At 38.5% G+C, this 18,889-nt stretch overlaps 1 protein-coding gene across 5 annotated transcripts in view; it reads left to right on the top strand.

Annotated features, from left to right (window-relative positions):
* The window catches only part of SUGCT (succinyl-CoA:glutarate-CoA transferase), a 696,086-nt gene that overhangs the window by 575,977 nt on the left and 101,220 nt on the right, over window positions 1-18,889 (top strand). For 4 of the 5 annotated variants that reach the window (XR_015724068.1, XR_006778824.2, XM_045793504.2 and 1 more), the window contains one exon: window positions 13,421-13,484. The exons of the other annotated variant lie outside the window; for it this stretch is intronic. Coding sequence is in view for 2 of the 4 variants with exons in the window: in XM_045793504.2 (XP_045649460.2) it covers window positions 13,421-13,484 (64 nt within the window). In the remaining 2 variants the exon portion in view is untranslated. The remainder of the gene's footprint in view (window positions 1-13,420; window positions 13,485-18,889) is intronic. 5 annotated transcript variants of the gene reach the window in all.

The following is an 18,889-nucleotide window of genomic DNA, read 5'->3' on the forward strand; positions in this document are numbered from 1 at the left end:
CATGCTCTGGACCAACACTGGTGAATACCTACCTGCTTAGAACTTGGACTTGATGGGCCTTAACAAATGGGGATAGAAAAGAAATCCTGAAGCATACTCTAGATGGGACATTGGACTTCTGAGTAAGAATTGGACATCCCAAAGTCAGCATTCTCAGTGGTGAACTAGGTGAAAAACAAAACAAATTAATTTCAAACCCTTCACTGACTGAAGAGGGGAACAGTTGGGAGTCTAGCCTGTCTTGACTTTGGCTCTTGGAGGAAAGATAAAAAGAGAAAATCTCCCATGAACGTCTTCACCACAAACCTACCGTTCTGCATATAAGGCAAGAATTAATTCCACTGGATGACCCAAAATACACAGCATAAAATTTAATTTAATGTTCATGTTGCCCCTGAACACTGACTTGGAAGAAGCAAATGCAAATCATCTTTAGATAAAGCACAACGGCATGATAGACAAATTAAATCGCAGATGAGATGTAGCATAAGAGACGTTCATGATTCTGGTCCATAGATATGAATTCATTAATTAGAATTCACCCAGAGAGACAGAGAGAGCAAATGTAAAGAGATGCAGAGACCTATAGAGTGATCAAGTTCAAAGCATAGCTAATGTATGTCTAATATATATGGAATTGGAGTTCCAGGAGAAACTTGAGAGAATTGGTAGAGGCAATATTTGAATGTGCTTGGCAATTTTTCCAGAGCTTGTGAAGAACTAAGTCCTCAGAGTCATGAAGTACAAAAGACAAAATAGAGTACATAAAAATGGCAAAGCTTTCATAAAAAGCAAGTGAGGCTGAGATTGATGGTAGAAGACCAAAAACACAGAGAGGATGTTTAATCAGTCAGTTTTCCCTACACAGGCATGACCATAGGCTGTAGCTCACTTCTTAAAGGCAACAACGCAGATCACTAGACTGTGAAAGAATATCATCAATGTGCCAACAGAAAAGAACCTTCAGCTTAGGAATGTATGAACAGTATAGACATCATTCAGAATGGGGGCAAAATAAAGTAACTTCTAAGAAGATAACAAAGAGGATTTACTATGAACGGATGATTAAGGAAATTCGAAAGAACATCTCATAGTAGAGGGAATACAACTGCTGGAGGAAGGTCTATGGTTAAAAAAAAAAGTGAGCGGAAATATGGCAAACATGTAGTAAGCTGAAAACCACTGACTTTGAAAAATGATATTGATAGTGTCTAATTTTTGAATTAAAAAAAGAGAACCCAAATATTGAGCAACAAGAACTTTGAATTGTTGTTCCCAAGCTATCTACTGAGGCACCCACAGCATCCTAGTGAACACGCAGGGGAACCAGAAGTTACTAGAAGTTTCTAGGGAGACACAGCAGCATTTGTTGGACGCAGCATGGAATGCTAGCTCAAGGCAGTTCACGGTTTCAAAATTGAATTCACTATGTTCCTTTCGATTACATCTTATCTGTATGAAACTGAGTTTTCCGATGGAGGTTTCCATGAAAAAAAAAAAAGTGAATACCAAGAGAAAATACATACTTAACGAGAAATAAGGGCGGAAGTACATAATTGTATTCCAAGATTTGAGAAATCGTGTGGTGCCTAACGAGTTTGAGAAAATAATTGTGGTTATTTAAGAATGAAACAAAATTATTATTTCTTCTTTCAATTTACGTCTATTATTTTTTTCAAATTGCTCCTAAGTTATTAGGGTATAAATACATGATAAGTTGTTTGGACCTAATTATTTAATAAACAAAACAAAATTAGTTAATAAACAAAACCAAAGGTTCTTCTTTCTGCCTAGGGGCACTGTGAAGAAATTAGTGGAACGCTATGAACACGGGGAGCAGAGAAAGTTTGGGAACATCCAGAATATAAATTAGCATGGGGATAACTGGATAGCTATTTATCCAATTTCTATTTTATTAATTTAGATGGGCATGTTAAAATTTGTAGACGAAAAGCATAGATGTATATCTTCCAAAGTAGTAAATGTGGGAAAAATTGAATGTGGGAAGACAATCTCAACCAATCTCAAACAAGGCAGGATGAGATTTTTTTTCATAAGAGCAACAAAAAGAAAGCCCTAAATAAGATGCTAGAAATGAATTCAAACGTATTAATAATCCTGATTCGTATAAATGCACTAAATCCTCCAGTTAAAAGACTAGCTAAGTCCTGTAATTTTCTATTTTCAAGAGACACACCTAAAACATAAAACTTAGAAAGGTTGATTATAAAGGCACAAAGTGATACATGAAGACAAAACAAACCAAAATGAAGCTAATGTAGCTTTAGAAATGTTAGTTCAGACTTTAAAACAAAATGCATTACTATAGAAATTACCCCATAATAGTAAAAACTTCAATTCACCGAAAAGATACAATAATTCTAAAATTGTGTAGTTAGTAGTGAACAATTTTAAGACAACAAATTTGAAAAGTTAGTGGAATAGTTAAACTCCTAGAAAATATGCATTATCGAAACTTACTCAAGAAAAAAAAAGAAAATCTAAAATTCCCTATATTGATAAAGAGGATAAATTGATAATGAAAAATCTTCTCACTAACAATAAACAACAGTCCCATAGAGTTTGCAGGTGAGTTTCCACCTGTGAAGGACCCGATATTCCAATCTTACAGAAATGCTTTCAGAAAATAGGAAAAGAAGGTTTACTCTAGCTCACTTTATGACGCAAAGATTACTCTTGTTACTAAGACTCAACAAGAGCAACACAAGAAAGGAAAATTGCAGGCCATTCTCGTTCATGAAATAGATTCAAGAAAATGTTAAAGCATTAGCAGACAAAACTCAAAAATAATTTTTTTCTTGAAATATAAGATTGATTCAATATTAGAACATTAATTCATTCCTCATGTTAACAGATTAATGGAGGAAAATTATGTGATCCTCTTGAATAAATGGATAAAAAGAATTTGATAAAAGCCAATGTCTATGGAAAAAGTTCTCAACAAACGAGGAATAGATTCTTTAGCCTAATACAGTGTGCCTGCAATGCTTTGGTGCAAAAATAATGATGAAACATTAAGTATATTTCCTTTAAAATTGAGAACAAGATAAAAATGTTTTCTGCCAACACTATCAATGTATTGGTAGTCCTAGCCGATGATATAGTATAAGAAAACAAAATAAAAGGTATAAGATTTGGAAAGAAAAACAGAATGATACTTGTTCAGAGATGATATCATTAATTTTATAGAAAGCCAACGGAATCTACAAATGAGTTATTAGTAAGAATGTTTGCCAGATATAATTTTAAAGTAAATTTCATTTCTATATGCTAGCAATAAACAGCAAGTTTTATTTTTTAAAAAAAAGATCCGTTTTACCTTAGCAGCTAAAATGGACTGCTTTTGTAGGGGATAAATCTAATGAAAAATATGCAGAGCCTTTATGAAAAATGCTAACACTTTGTAAAACATATTAAAAATGACTTAAATAATTTGAAATTATTAAAGTAAATGTTTAATGTGTAGTGTGATAATATTGTAATGATGTTATTTCTGCCCAGTAGGGTTTTCTGGAACCTGACAGGCTGACTTTAAAATTTATAGAAGAGTAAAGGGCCAAGAACCCCTGAAGAGAAAAAACAAGGCAGGGGTGTGGTGGGGATCTTGCCAAATGAAACATTAATCCTTATGATGGAAGAGAGGGATTTGGTCAGTGTGGTATTGGCCACAGGGTAGACAAATGTACCCACAGGACAGAACAGGGAGCCCAGGAGCAGCCCTGATGTGTACAGAAATGATCTACAGCAGAGCTGGTATTACTGATTCATGAGGAAAGGAAGGACTGCTCCACATTGTTCTGGGGGGGAAAGCGAAATTGAATCCTTTTTCACATCATACACAAAATTCAATTCCAGTTTTTCCAAAAGCAAAATACAGAAGACCAAAATTTAAAAAATATATATATAAAACTTTATTTTTAAGATAATTATAGATTTTCATGCAGGTATAAGAAATAGTACAGGGATCCCAAGTACCCTTTACCCAGGTCCTCAATGTTAACATCTTGCCAAACTATCTTGCATCGTAACAACCAGGGTAGTAACATTGATGCAGTCAAGATACTGACAGATCCATCACAAAATCCTTCCTGCTGCCCTTTAAAGCTGTACAACTGCCATCTTTCCTGAACCCTCTACCTCGAATCTTTGTCTGTTTCTGGAATTTCATCACTTCAAGAATGCTGTGTAAATGGAATCAATCATACACTATGCAATATTCAGGGATTGGCTTTTTACACTCAGCACAATTGCTTTTTTTTTTTTTTAAGAGTCATTTATTTTTTTTTAGAGAGAGAGAGAGTGAGCATGAGCTGGGGAAGTGGCAGAGAGAGAGAGAAAGGGAGAAGCAGGCTCCCCAGTGAGCAGGGAGCCCGACACGGGACTCAATCCCAGAACCCTGAGATCATGACCTAAGCCGCAGGCAGACACTTAACGGACTGAGCCACCCAGGTGCCCCTCAGCACAATTCCATCAAGATTCATCCAGGCTGTTATGTGAATCAGTAGCTTGTTCCTTTTTATTGCCTAGGTGTATTCCATACTATGGCTGTCCTGCAGTTGGCTTCATGACCCACTGGTTGAAGGACATCTGAGTTGCTCTCCATGTTGGGCTATTACAAATAAAGATGCTATGAACATTCATGTGCAGATTTTTGTATGAACATAACTTTTCATTTATCTGGGATAAAGGCTCAGGAGTGCAGTGGCTGGGTTGTATGCAACTGTAAGTTTGGGGTTTTGTTTTTTCTTTTTTTTTTTTTTAAGAAACTGCCAAAGTGTTTTCTAAAGTGGCTGTACCATTTGACATTCTACCCAGAAACGTGTGAGTGAGCTCTTTTCTGTTCGCTAATATTTGGTGTCTCTTTTTAAAACTTTCGCCATTGGTATTGTGCCCTTATGCTTTTAGTTTACATCTCTTTCACGGTTAATGATATCGAGCATTTTCTCATGTGCTTATTTGCCATCTGTATATCTTCTTTGGTGAAATGTCTGTTTATGCCTTTGCCTATTTTCTAATTGGATTTTTTTTTTTTACTGTTATGAGAGTGATACACACACACACACACACACACACACACACACACGATACTAGTCCTTTGTCAGATACATTGCTTGCAAATATTTCTCCCATTTTGTAGCTTTTTTTTCCATCCCTCTAACATGATCTTTGCTGAACAATATTGAAGATTTTTCCTAAGTTTTTTAGAGCTTTAAATTCTACATTGAAGTCCATGATCCATTTAAGTTAATTTTTATATAAGGATTGAGATTTTAGGTTGAGATTTTTCTTTTTTCTTCTGATTGTTCCAGTACCATTTGTTTAAGAGGCTGTCCTTCCTTCGTTGCATTTGCACCTTTTCCAGGATTATTTGGGCATATTTTGTGTGGATATATTTCTGAGTTCCTTATTGTATTCCATTACTGTACTCTCTAAGTACTATATGATATATAGCATCTATCTTGTATACCTTAATATCAGGTAGACTGATTCTCTTTCATTTTATTCTTATTTTCAAGATTGTTTATTCTAAGGTCTATGTCTTTCCATATAAATTTTAATATAAGCTTTTTTACATCTACAAAAAAAACTCTGCTGGGATTTTGGTAAGAACTGTATTAAACCCATAGATAAATTTGGGGAGAATTGGCATCTTTAGTATGTTGAGTCTTCAAATCGGAGAACATTGTGCAGTTCTCCATTTATTTAGGTGGCCTTTGATTTCTCTCATCAGCATTTTGTAATTTCCATCATCCAGAGTCTATACCTGTTTTATTAAGTTGGTATCTAAGCATTTCATTTATTTTTAGCAATTGTTAATAGCATTTTGTTTTTCATTTTGGTTTCCTCATGTTTGTTATTGGCAGAAACACAGAAATGTGTTTGGTTTGTGTGTGTTGATCTTGCGTCCTGGGACCTCATTTATTAATTCCAAAAGTATTTTTGTATATTCGTTGGGATTTCTATGTGGACCATCATGGCATCTGTGTGATTTCTTCCTTTTATTATATTTCTTTTTATATTTCTCTCTTGTACATTTACTTGTTTATTCTTTTTCCCCTTACAATCTGCATGCCTTAAGCAGAGTATGCCTTTTTTCTGGATTTATTTTCATGGCTAGAACTTCTAGGAATATGTTGAATGAGAGTGGTGACAGCAGACATCCTTGCCTTGTTCTCAGTATTAGAGCAAAAGCTTTCAGTTTCTTACCATTAAATATGATGTTATCTTTAGGGGTTCTGTAGACAGTCTTAATCAAGCTAAGGTAGTTCCTCTCAACCCTTGACTTGCTGTGAGCTTTTATTATAAATAGGCCCATGTTTTAAAAATTTAATTGGAAAATTTAGGAGACTATCTGTGTCATCTAGAGTAGGGAATAATTTTTTAAATATGTCATAAAAGATACAGAACATAAAGGGAAAATTCAATAAATTTCAGAATGCTGAAATGAAAAACTTCTGTTCATCAGAACACCACAAAATGAGTGAGAAATAAAGCCATAATATTTTCAATTTATATTCCAGTGAAGGATTCATAACCAGAATACATAAAGAACTCATGAACCAGTAAGAAAAGATAATTAAGCAAATAGAAGAAATGCAAATGACTTGAACAAACATTTCATTGAAGGGGAAATAAAAAGCAGGGAAAATATATTCAATCTCATTAGTAATCAAGGAAATGCAAGTTAAAGCTTCAGTAAGATAACCATCACAAAGTGATTAGATTGGAAAACCCTTAAAAACTCTGATAATATCAAGTTTTGCTACCGTTGTAAAATAACTGAAAATAATATTCACTACTGATAGGAATGCTATTACCTAATATTAAAGATACACGTACCTGGTGTCTAAGTATGTGCCCTAGAGTCATTGTTGCATGAAGAGACGTTTAGTATGACAGCAGTGTTTATTGTAGTAAAATAACTGTGGAAACAATGTAAGAGCAGAGTGAATTAATAAATTATGATATATCTATATAACGGCATAATTTACATTAGTGGCCGTAACTGGCCCAAGGCCACATACTTCAAAATGGAGAAGTCTCAAAAACAATGTGAAAGAGAAAAAGCAAATCAGAGAAGAATACATACACATGATTTCATTGATATAAATCTTATAAATGGGTGAAAACAGGCACTGAATTCTTAGAGATATAAACATATAGGATACAAGGATGAGAAACAGGAAGGAAATAATAAAAAAATTCCAGGAGAGTGATTATTTGGAGATAGAAGAGTGCGAAATTGGGGCAGTCTTGGGGCTGTGAACACTTGGGTAGTGTTCTTAAGTTTTTGTGTGTACTCATTAAACTATACATACATGTTAGAATAGCTCTTTGAAGGACTGATTTTCGTGATTTTTTGTTAGAAAAAGGAGGGAAAAGCCTGTGTCATGTGCATTAGCTCCAGAGTAAGTTTAGTTATAGCAATTGTTTCAAAACAAATAAGAAAAACAAAATGTCAGCACTTAAATCTGCTCTCCATGATCTAAATAAAGTTAGGATTTTACTTGTTCATTTTTTTTTCATGAATTATGTGTTATCTTTGCATTTTCTTTTGTTTTTGGGAGAGTTGAATTGACTTTTATCATATTAGTTGTATGTTAGGCTTTCCGTTATGTAAGTGTTCCAATATGAGTCCACAGCTGTTCTCCTATCAAGCTACAAGAATGACTGAGTGATAAAGGACAATGCAATAAATGAGATCACTGGAATGCTTTGTTGCTTTCTAAGATATTATTGCATGTTTTGGAAATGGTTTTCTGAGTTTTCCCAGTGAGGATGAATGCTATGATTATTTTCTTCAAGTGTGGTAGATGCACTTCACACGTATAGTGCACGTGCCCATTGTTTCCTCTGAATTCCTGAGTCCCCCTTTCTGGCTTTTCTTTGCTCTTAATGACCATGGTCCTCACGGAGCTTCTCAGCTTGGCCTCTGCAATGTTTTCAGATGTGTGCACTTTATCTAGGGCAGATTCCAGATACTTGGAAAGCTTTAGGAAACTGAGGGACTTGCAGCAAGTCAACACTGGAACTTGATAACTAAGTTCCTACAAACGAATATATTTTGGGAAGCCAGTAAAACATTTTTGTGTCTAGAGAAATCTAGGGATTTATTAAAAGCTTAAAAGAGACAACACCCTCCAATCCTGCCTCCCCCCCATTAAGTAATGAAACCAAAAGGAACCACTTGCTATGTAGTTAATTCAATTTAATTAAATAATTAAATAAATGAATAAATAAATGCAGTTAAATAAACCCAATGAAATATTATTTAGCATCTATCGGGTAGTGCCAGATAATATTCAAGGCCCTGGGGATAGAGCAGAGAACTAAACAGATATTTTTAAGTCCAGTGGATCCCATTTAATTCAAAACTCTCCCTTATAGGACTGTAAACTTCAAGGTCAATGTCAAGGACCTTGCTTGTTCTGTGACCTAGTTTTGCCCTAGCACTTAATAATGCCTGGCACATATATGCATTTAATGCTTATTATTGATTGTTAATCATTATTGTTCATATGTTTAATATATGTTTGTCACAAGAATGAATGTACCCTAAAGCCCTACAGCTTACCCTTGGTGGAGCCAGAATGTGAACCCAGTCTACTGATAATGATAATTAGTTGCCATTAATTTTGAGTTTACTCTGTCCAAGGCACTGTGCTCACTGTTTTATATACTTAATCCTTACAAACTCCTTAGAAAGAGGTATTATTGCTACTTTTTACTGAGGAGGGTTCTGAGCCTCAGAGTACTTAAGTGCCTTGCCCAAGGTCACCTGCTGGGTCTGTCCCCTTCAAACTCTGAGCTAGGCTAGGGCCAAAATCCCTCCTCTTTTCACAGCCTTTGTATCTGTGGTAGCCTTGGCTCCCTACAAGGGAGCAGTTCAGTTTATTAACTAATTGGGCTACATGATGCCAAGCAATCCGTTTGGCTGATTTTCTTTCCCCAGTGAATTGACTAATTTGTTTTACAGAATTGACCACATCAGCTAGTTATTTTAATGGTAAATCAAATTATGCTTGACTTTTTTTTTTTCTTTTACTGAGTCCCCAACTGGCTAAGAGGTTAGGGTCAGACACACCTTAATTATAATCTGAAGTCAACCATTTATTAACTGTGAACCTTGGGCAAGTTCTCAACCTCTTTAGGCTTCCATCACCTTATCAGTAGAAATGCAGATGCGGTAATTCCTATGTAGTTAATGAGAGGACTGGATGGAGACAACTCTTTCCCTTCTAACACAATGCCTAACCCTTAAGGAGTTTTGTTGGGCAATAACTGCTGGTATTATATTTGTCCTTGCAATTGCTAACCTAATGTTTTATTTCGATACTATCTTTGTGCTATGCCTTTTACTGAACTCCTTGACCTACAAGGTTGACAAAGTTCCTTACTTGTTACTTACTGGATTTTGCTCCTTCATGTGGAGCTTAAACTGCTGTAAAAATTGGCTCAGGTCTCTTATTCCCAACCCTCCCTTCTAATTACAGGCACTTTGAATGCAAGTTCATTCATCTTTTTACTGCCAGCCCCTTCCTATCGTCTAGTATATAGGTGCTCTATGATGTCTGACTATGGAATAAATAGGTCGTGTCTCTATTCATAGTGATGGATAGGTCAGTTCTCTGTTGTGCAACATGGTTAATGTCATTGGTGGTATTATATTGATTTTTAATACGGACTGTACACATACCATTTGTTTATGTCACTTAATGCTGGCAGCCTGTCTCTTTTCCTTTGTATATGCTTTGCTACTTCTACTCTTGATCCAGAGCTCTTGCTTTCCTTAGAGATTTGTACCACCTATAGAGTGGGTATCGATTTTTTATTTTTTACCTTTCTTTTCTTGTTAGTGCTGTATTACACACTTGGTCTGCCATTCCTGCCATAGGACTTTATCAAAAGACTTTCCTACTTTCACTTAAACTTTTATTTCCCACATCACTTTAAGGTATACATTTTTCTCTTCTCCCCACCCCCCCCCCATCATTAATACATTACCATTTGACTCTGTCATTAGGCTGTCAATCTGTGAAACTCTTGAAGAAGAAAGAAAGACCTTATTTTAAATCGGCCTGATACTTGCTAAAGAGGTTGGTGCACTCTCTACAGTTCTATTCTTGTCAGGAATAGGCTTTTGAAATTATAAGGAGAAGAAATGAAATTTAGAAGAGCTACCCCAGCATAAGAGATCTAAGGAGAATAAGATGAGGAAAAGAAGGACAAAATCCACTACAAAGTTCTAGGGAAGGTTCCTTGCCTCATTTAAAAATAACTAAATGTGTACCCCAAACGCCTCGAACGGCCAGACTGAGGGGTTCCAGGCATGACATTGCCTTAAGAGAAAATGGTATGGGAGGTCCCTAGAGCTGAGGGCCCCGTTCCATTGTTAGGGGTCAGAGAGTGAAACACTTTCAATCTGAATTTCTAGGTTAAGGTAACAGAGCTTGGGGTGTTGAGCCCGGGTGAGAAAAGGAACGGGGAACATTTAGTAACTATTCCCCAGGAAATGCTATACAAATGTTGGTGAGCGCCAGGTCCTCCGTTTCCAATGAAGTTCGGGTGAGACAATACGCTTGAAGTGCAGCAGGAGAGATTTATGCTAAAATTCAGACAGACTGCCTGGGTTCTGAGATTCTCGAATATGTTACTAAGCAGAGCAGGACTCGGCCCACAAACAAGGCTGGAGAGTTTTCCAAGATTCCGAGTCATTAGGCAGGGTTTCCAGGGACAGCAGAGCTACGGCTGCAATTGTTCCCCAAGATAATCTGACCTGATTCACGAAGAAAGCCTATGGAATTGTATTGACTTCAGATTTTACGTAAAAAGGTGGGTGGTGACCAAACAGGGGAATAAGTCCGGGCTTTCTGAAGATGGGGGCGCAGGCCAGCCCATTTATTTCGTGATTGTACAAATGCTATAGCAAATGAAAAACTGCAGTGAACTTCCTGTGCCAAGCATGAGAACAATTTATATTTCTGCTTGAAACTGAATGATTTTCGATGCAAGGGAAGTGGGGAGGCTAGATTAAAAAGTTTCATATTGGGAAGATCATATACAGACAGTAATGAGGGTAGGGCCGAAGGAAGTACGTTCTGTAAGCTGCTTCCCTGAAAAACTTCAATCAGCTGCGAGCTTTTGCTTCACAAAACTTTGACATATGTCCCTTGACCTTTACCAACTACCCTTTCACGTTTGACACTTAACGTTTCCTCCACGATTAAAATTCAGCGTTAATTAATTTCAACAGTATCAGTTAAGTTATATTTAGCTAAGAACACTCACTTTTGTCTTTTGTGAGTAGCACTGCAGTGTTATTACAAAGAGGTAGTCAGGAGGGCAACAGATACGAGAAGAGAAGAATGATTCAGTGTGCAGATAATTGTTTCGAGTGAAATTTAGCTTGGTATTTTTGTTCCTGTCCTCAGTAGAACTGAGATTTAGCACCTCGCCTTGGCATTTAGCCCCCACCCCCACATAGGAGGAGGCTGTGCTGGGCGGGTGCTGAGAACGAGCCACACCAGAGTTAAATTATAGCTCAGTTCTAACACTGGCAAGAATTTTCTCTGGCCAGCTCTTGGGTGCAAAGCTGGTGATTCCAAAAGAGAGGCAAGGCATCCCTAGAAAGGATCTCCATATGGTGTGGCATCACCCTCGCTGAGGGGGGTTGACATGGTTGTTTAAAGAGCGTCACCCCAAAGGTGGTGACCGTTCCCAAAGAAAACAGTGGTGCCCCGGAATATTGAGACGAAGCAGGGTTATATTTCTAACCTTAAAATGTCACCTGGGAGGTGGTCTTATTGGCTTATTCCATAACGTGACCAGAAAGCTCACTGGAAATGGATAGAGCCCAAGAAATTTGACCTCTTTCCCTGGGTTTTCCAAGTGAGAATATATTTTTATTAGTTTATATATTCCATGCTCTTTTAACTCTGTGTGAAAAGACTAGGGTAAGGGTATGGATATGCAAATCTGGTTTTTACCCGAAGCTCAAAATGCTGTAGAATCATTACAGCTGCTGCTCTTTGGGACATCAGCATGGAATCCTGGTCCATAAGTTTAGTGTGCCACTGAAACACTTCTGCCCTCTGGGTCCCTGTGCAGAACAGGAAGAGGGAAGCTCTCCATTTGGTAGGCAGTACAGGTGAAGTAAAGTCATATATATGTTGCCCATATATGTCTCACTGAACATTTAATAATAGTAATAGTAAATTGAATTTTGACTTCTTTGAGGCAGTATACCCAGGTAGCCTCCAGTTGTTAAAAAACAAAGGAAAACAACTTTGTAGCATTTTCATTTGTCTTTGACCAAATGTTTTGCCTTCCATAATTCAAATTTTAGGTTCTAGAATCTAGTTCCATGCCCTCGTCTCATCCTCTGCCTATAGTTGGAGGACTCTTAATCCTTGGCAGATTGTGTGTTCCTACCAACCCCATGGGAAAAATGAAAAATGAACGGATTTAGGTATCTCTGTTCCAGTAGTGAAACAATTCAACATCAAGTCACATTTCTGTTACTCAGGTCCTGATAGAATGTCCTTGTCCTAGTAACTGGTCTTCAGTCAACCCTGAGGTCAAGTCTACTTTGTGCTCTTGATGGGACACCAAATACCTTGGTCCCAGTGCATGGGAACCTAAGCAGCCCTCTCGGATGGGGTCTCTGTTGTTGTTGTTTCTTTCTTCAGTTTTCTCCTTGCCAGCTCCCCACCGACTCCTCATTCTGAGATCTAGTCTGATAATTATGGTCTTGTTACCACAGAAAACATGTCTGGTTTCAATTTCCTGCTCAAGCCTCTGACCTGAGTCCACTCTGGGCTCCAGGCTCTGCTTATTGCTGGTCACAGCAGCCCTGAATCTGTCCACTTCCAGCAGTCCCCGGGCCTTCTAGTTACTCTGATTCACCTTTCAAACTGGACTGACTCCCCACACCTTCCACTGAATAAATTGCCGGGAACACATGTACCCGTGGGCTGCTGTGTTCCAGATCCTGGTTCTTCTCCCATTCTGTCCTTCTGCAGTTGACTTTGGCCATGTCCTGCAATGAGGTAATGCAGGAAGAGGCCAAGCTTTAGAATTTAGAGGATCAAACATAGATGAAAGGGGGGAAGTCGTACCTTATATTTAAGAGCAAATAACATTTTTAAGAGTGGGAAGACTTTATAAAAAAATGTAGTTTGCTATTCCTGGAACCTTCTAATTCTTTTTGGCTTCACTTGGTTTAATAGAAGATGGAAATATTTTTCTTTAAAATATTTACTTCCAAATTAAAATTCCAAACATCTCTGTGTTTTGCAGTATCTTTTTCTCAGTGGTTGAATAGGTGGCTTTTTGAACTCCTTGAGATTAAATAGTTCTATTTTGTAACTTATTTTCCTGTCTGGTTTTACATTTAAAGGTGTTACACAATGGCCTCATTATGGAGATGAAGCATCCGACTGTGGGGAAGATATCAGTGCCAGGTTTGAAATTTTTGTCATTTTCCTTACTCCCTTCCTTCATGAGTTGTTCCCTGTGCAGATCACTGCAGGTAGTCGGTGAGTCCCCCAAACAGTTTGTAGAGACGTTATCCTACTTCTTCATTTGGATGAAAGAGAAACCCTAGGATCACACCCACGAGCACATATGCTGAGGCTACATGTAGAATTGTATTTTGGCTTGAACGAACGTCCGATTGCCTTGGTGACCCACGTAATCATGTGCTCGCAGACATACATAATTGCCAAAGAGAGATAACCGTAGATATGGCATCTGTTATGAAATGATACGCAACCCATACACGAATGAGAACAGAAGCCAGGCACCATGGCGGTGGTGTCTGTGGACCGCTACTGACTACTCAGGCCGGGACATTTTCCTTTTATACTACGGTTGACAGCCCGGGTCTCAGCTTTGTAGACAAGGAAACTAAATGTTTTCACTTCACTCAGAATACATTGAATTTTTCTAACTTGACTCATACCAAACAAACTCACTAAGACATTTTGGTCTAAGCCAAAATGCCAACTTTCACTTCTGGGAGAGTTCTCTTTCCGGAAGCCAGAAGCCTCGTGCCTACTCTGACAGCATCCAAAGTGTCGTGAGAGCTCATGACCAACCTACCACCCCCCACAGACTTCATTTCTCTAGTGATCATAATGTTACCTTTCCTCAGATCTGTTGTCTCTTTCCCCGGGGCACTACTGGGAAAACACGCCACATTCTTGCTCATCGGGTCCCTATTTCCTAGATTATACACAAACCAGACACTTATCTCTGTCTCTTCTTCTGACAAAGGGTGATGAAATTACTTAGGATTTTGGTCATTGTTTACTTGAAACTATATGCTGGTTACCATGCTTGAAATTTGGGCATTCCCAAAAGCCCTCACTCACCTCAGACAAACAGCATAGAGCATTTACTTCTCTAGGTACTGGATCACATTAATTGAGTAATTGCTATTGTTAAGTTCATTCTAGGTATAATCTAATTTTAAGATTCAGGATCAGCTTCATAGCAATGTCCCAGAACAGATCAGATCGTGGCCCTTGCTGCGAAAAGAATAAGAAGAGGGAAGTATGATGAATAAAGCAAGTTGAAAGAGAAAATTCTGAAGTGTAGGGGTACAAGGAACACCGTACTATGAATTAAGGAGGGTAACTAAGAGAGAGAGGAGGTGTGAGCATGTCAGAGACTGGGACCATGTATTAACAGGGAAATGTTGTACAGCATAGGCAAGTGGTAGTGAAAAAAAGGCCTATTGATAAAAGCTAAGAAAGTCACTTATTCATTCATATGATTGAGGATATACTATGTGCAATGCTTTGGGTCCTGGGAATGCAAAAATGATGGAGCTCATACTCAATGAAAAGTCAAATAATGAAAGTAGCTAGCGAATACCCCTATAAATGTAAGTCATGGTGAGTGCAAAGAAGACACAACTGATGTGTTGTCACGGAGAATAATGGAGGCAGATGGGACCTATATTAGTTTGAGTGATCAGAGAAAGCCTGGTGACTTATCAATGGAAAACTGGAGGATAATAAGAAGTTGACATGTGAAGAGGAGGGGAAGAGTGTTCCAAGCAGAGGGACCAGCATGTGAGAAGACTCTGAGGCAGAGAAGAGCTGGGTGTGTTTTAAGCCAATATGGCAGGTAAGGTAAAGGGCAGGAGATCAGACTGCAGAGAGGCAGGGCCTGGAGACCCCACCAGATGTGGTTTTACTCGAATTTGATGCAGGGGAGTGAAATGGCATAATTTATAACTTAACGCAGGGATTCACATAAGGAAGTTGTAACGGGAGTTGAGGTGATTATATCTTAAGTTAGGGTTCATGGCAATAGTGATGAAGGGATGGTAGTGGCCAAAACAAAACATTTAAGCACACAGTGTTTTCAGTGTGAGGAGGTATTAAAAAACATTTTATCTAGTGGTTTTTAATTTTGCTTTTTAAGCAGGGGAACTGACTTTCCAAGTGAAATCTCAATATTCTCAATACCTAAGACAGATTAAAGCAGAGTTTTGCTGGTGGACAGGTTAGCACTCCAGCTGTTCAGAGTTCCACCTCTGCTTCTGTCCTGCTGTCTCCTCCAAACACCTGCTTGGAACCATGGGACCCAAAGAACATTCAAGAACCACTGGTGTGATTTAAGTCTACAAGTTTACAGATGAGGTCACAGTCATTAATATTCCCCACACATGAGAGGAAAGGGTAAACATTTGGAACTTAATACAATTGTTGGTATAGTAAGGAGAAAAGTGAGTCAGCGGCCAACCTAGAAGGAACTCATTGGATGTAACACTCTCTAGATCAATCTGACGTGAATTTGCCGACTTTCCTGGTAAATGAGTGAACAATCAGTCTCAGGAAGAGAGAAACATTTTTTCAGATTCCTAAGGGAAAAGCAGACTCTTTTTCTCATTTTAATGTATAAGCGATCACTTAGCTATTGTCAGAATAATGCCGTGTAACAACCGCAGAATCTCAGTGCCATTCAAACAGAGGCGTTTATTCATTCCATGCATGTACAGCAGGTAGACAATAGTCAACCAAGGCCGGGCTTGCCTGGATGGCTTTGCTTCGAGGTGCAGGTCTGGCCGGGCCTGTGAGATGGACCCAGCTCTGCCCCATGTGTCGCTCACATTCTTCTTGTGGCAATGGCAAAAGAGCAAGAAGGCAAACAGAAACCACCACGCATAACTAACAGACCCTTCTGTCCACATTCCACTGGCCAAAGCAAGTTTTAGGCTGTGTCCCAAGGAGTGGAGAAATCTTTCTCTCTTTTTAAAAGAAATAGCAAAACTATATGGTGAAAGCGTGGACACAGGAGGGTCAAATACCCACAGTCATAAATTCAGTTTACCACAGTAAAATTCTCAGATCTACAGCTGTCTCTTTGTTATCTGTTATTTTTGTCTTTATTTCCCTTTGGGAAATTCTGTTTTTGTTTATTTAATTTCTATTGAGCTTAGGCTTTTGGTGTATCTACTTTATTGACTTACCTTATATTCCTTTTATAGAATTGTCAATAAAGGAAGTCTCAGATTTCAGGTGACATGGATATGTTTAGGTTATTTTTGGATTTAGCATCTGAGTGTCTCTCGAGAGCTGCTGGCACAGTGGGCTCTCCAGGAAAGGGGAGAGAGAATTCTGCTTATGGACATCAATAAATTGCTATTGTGTCTCCTAGTTCCCTGTGTCCTGTTGAGAGGTCACTCACATATTAAATGCCGAGGGGATTTATCAGTAAATAATTAATTTTTTTCCTATGGATTTCCCCTCTCACTGATTGTATTTACCTATGATGGTTCTGCCTTTCTTTGTAAGGGATGTCCCCATTGGAGACCTTATGAATGTTGTAGAAATGACTGATTCTCCCACAATGCCTCAATGAGGTGAATCTGCTAAAACGGGAAACCCAGAGTGGAGTTAAAAGTGATACTTTGCTACATTGTGTTCCAGTTAGCTAGTGGAGACATATTTTTGAATTCATTAAATGCAGTTCTATATATATGTGTATATACACACACACACACATATATATATCTACATCTTTACATTTACAGTAAAAATCCTTGTTAATGTTGCTTAAAACTACTTATTTATATTTCCTTCATTATTAATGAACTTCTTGTGACCTTTACTGACTTTTCCATACATTGCACTGATTTCCCTGAAGCCTTTTCTATCTTAGTCATTTCTAGAAGCTTGTCTCTTGAAGAACAGCAATAATTCTTATACAATATTTATTGCACTGTTTTCAGAGATGTGTAAAATCCACACCATTCCCTCAGATTCTCAGTTTAGAGCTCCCACATAGGAGACTGCTAATTGATTCATACCTTAAAACTACTGGTCAATCAATGTTTAATATACATTGAACAGGGATGGGAAATTATTAACCTCTTCAAAATTCCTTTTGGCCACTTAAATAATTATTATAAGTACTTAATATATTGTTCCAATATTTATGATCATTACTGATATTAAAGTGAGTAGTATGACCTAAACTGTTTGCTTTATTAATTTATATCTATTATAACACCCTCCCTTTTCCTATTATTTCCAACCACCTCCCATCTATAGGAAGTAATTAAGGAAGAAATTTCATTTGTGTTTATGCACGTCCTTGATAAAGCATGCAAACTAGTTAATGCTCATGAATTCTTTCTATGAGTTGTTGTTAGGGTAATACTATTGTTCTTTATTTCATACATTGTTCATTAAACTAGTCTCTCATTTCAACCTTAAAGCCTATTTGACAGTTAAAGGTGGAAAGAGACTAAGAAAAAGTAGTTATGAGTAGTGGGGGTGTAAATGAGAAAACGTATCATATCTCTTTTTGCCAGGCTTAAATATTCTGGTGTTCCAAACAGTCCCCAGGAGGGCAGCAGGCCACCATGAATTTAGTGACAGAAGTATCAGCACAGTGGGCACAATGTACTAATTTGCTCATAATTAACTAATGTAACTTGAAGTACGGAGTTGAGTCGTAAGACCTCAAGCACATAGCCTCAGCTGCTGTCTTCCCTATGCTAGATGGAGCTCTGGCGATGGAGCTGTGCCCACTCGGGCCCAGTCGCTCACGGGGCTACTCTTCACCAGGGAGGGCAGGGTGAACTGTAAATATGGGAAAGGGTATGAGCGTTTCCATGGAGAACCAGAGGCTACAGCAGGGTGCTGGGAGAACACAGACCAGGGAGGCCTCACCCAAGGTGTGGCCTCAGGAAAGGCTTCCCTGAGAAGTGTCGTGTAAACAGACACTCCAGCAACGGCCAGCTGTCAGTTGGGCCAATGTGGTGTGAGCTGCGGGGGCAGCGAGGAGGCTGTGTTGGCACGCCGGAGGAGCTGAGGAAGGGCTCACAGGGAGAAAGCGCGAGGGCCAGGCTTACCGTCAGTCACCCTGGAGAGGCAGGTGGAGGCCAGAAGAATAAGACCTAACACGGAGCTAATGACCAAGCCGAAACCAAATCAACATGTAAAGGGGGTGTATGCTGAGCTCTCTGAGGTCCCTACTCCCTAGAGCAGAAGGTGCTTGGAAGAGGAGCTCGGGTAGGAGCCTCGACCTGGTTTGGCAGATGTTCTCACGGATGGCTTTTAGGTGTAATTTCTAAGATTCTGTGTAAAGCTCCTAGTGTCCTGATGTCTAAACTGTGAAAGTGACAGCAATTTGTGTTCATTCGTTACTAAGTTAAAAGGTACATTACCGTTCCTACCACAACCTTTCGTCAACCAGAGATTGGCCACTATAGAAACATCGCCTTATTTGTGATTTTAGTGGAAAGATCTTCCATTAGTTATTATATTGCAAAGGACTGCCAGTTTCCACTGAGCCATTCGCCATTCGCATCTTCTTCTTTTAATTCTGCTGCCCATTGGCCTATTAG

This window comes from Ursus americanus, chromosome 3, assembly GCF_024610735.1.
Source record: "Ursus americanus isolate L20-20 chromosome 3, mUrsAme1.1.p, whole genome shotgun sequence".
NCBI classification, from domain to species: domain Eukaryota; kingdom Metazoa; phylum Chordata; class Mammalia; order Carnivora; family Ursidae; genus Ursus; species Ursus americanus.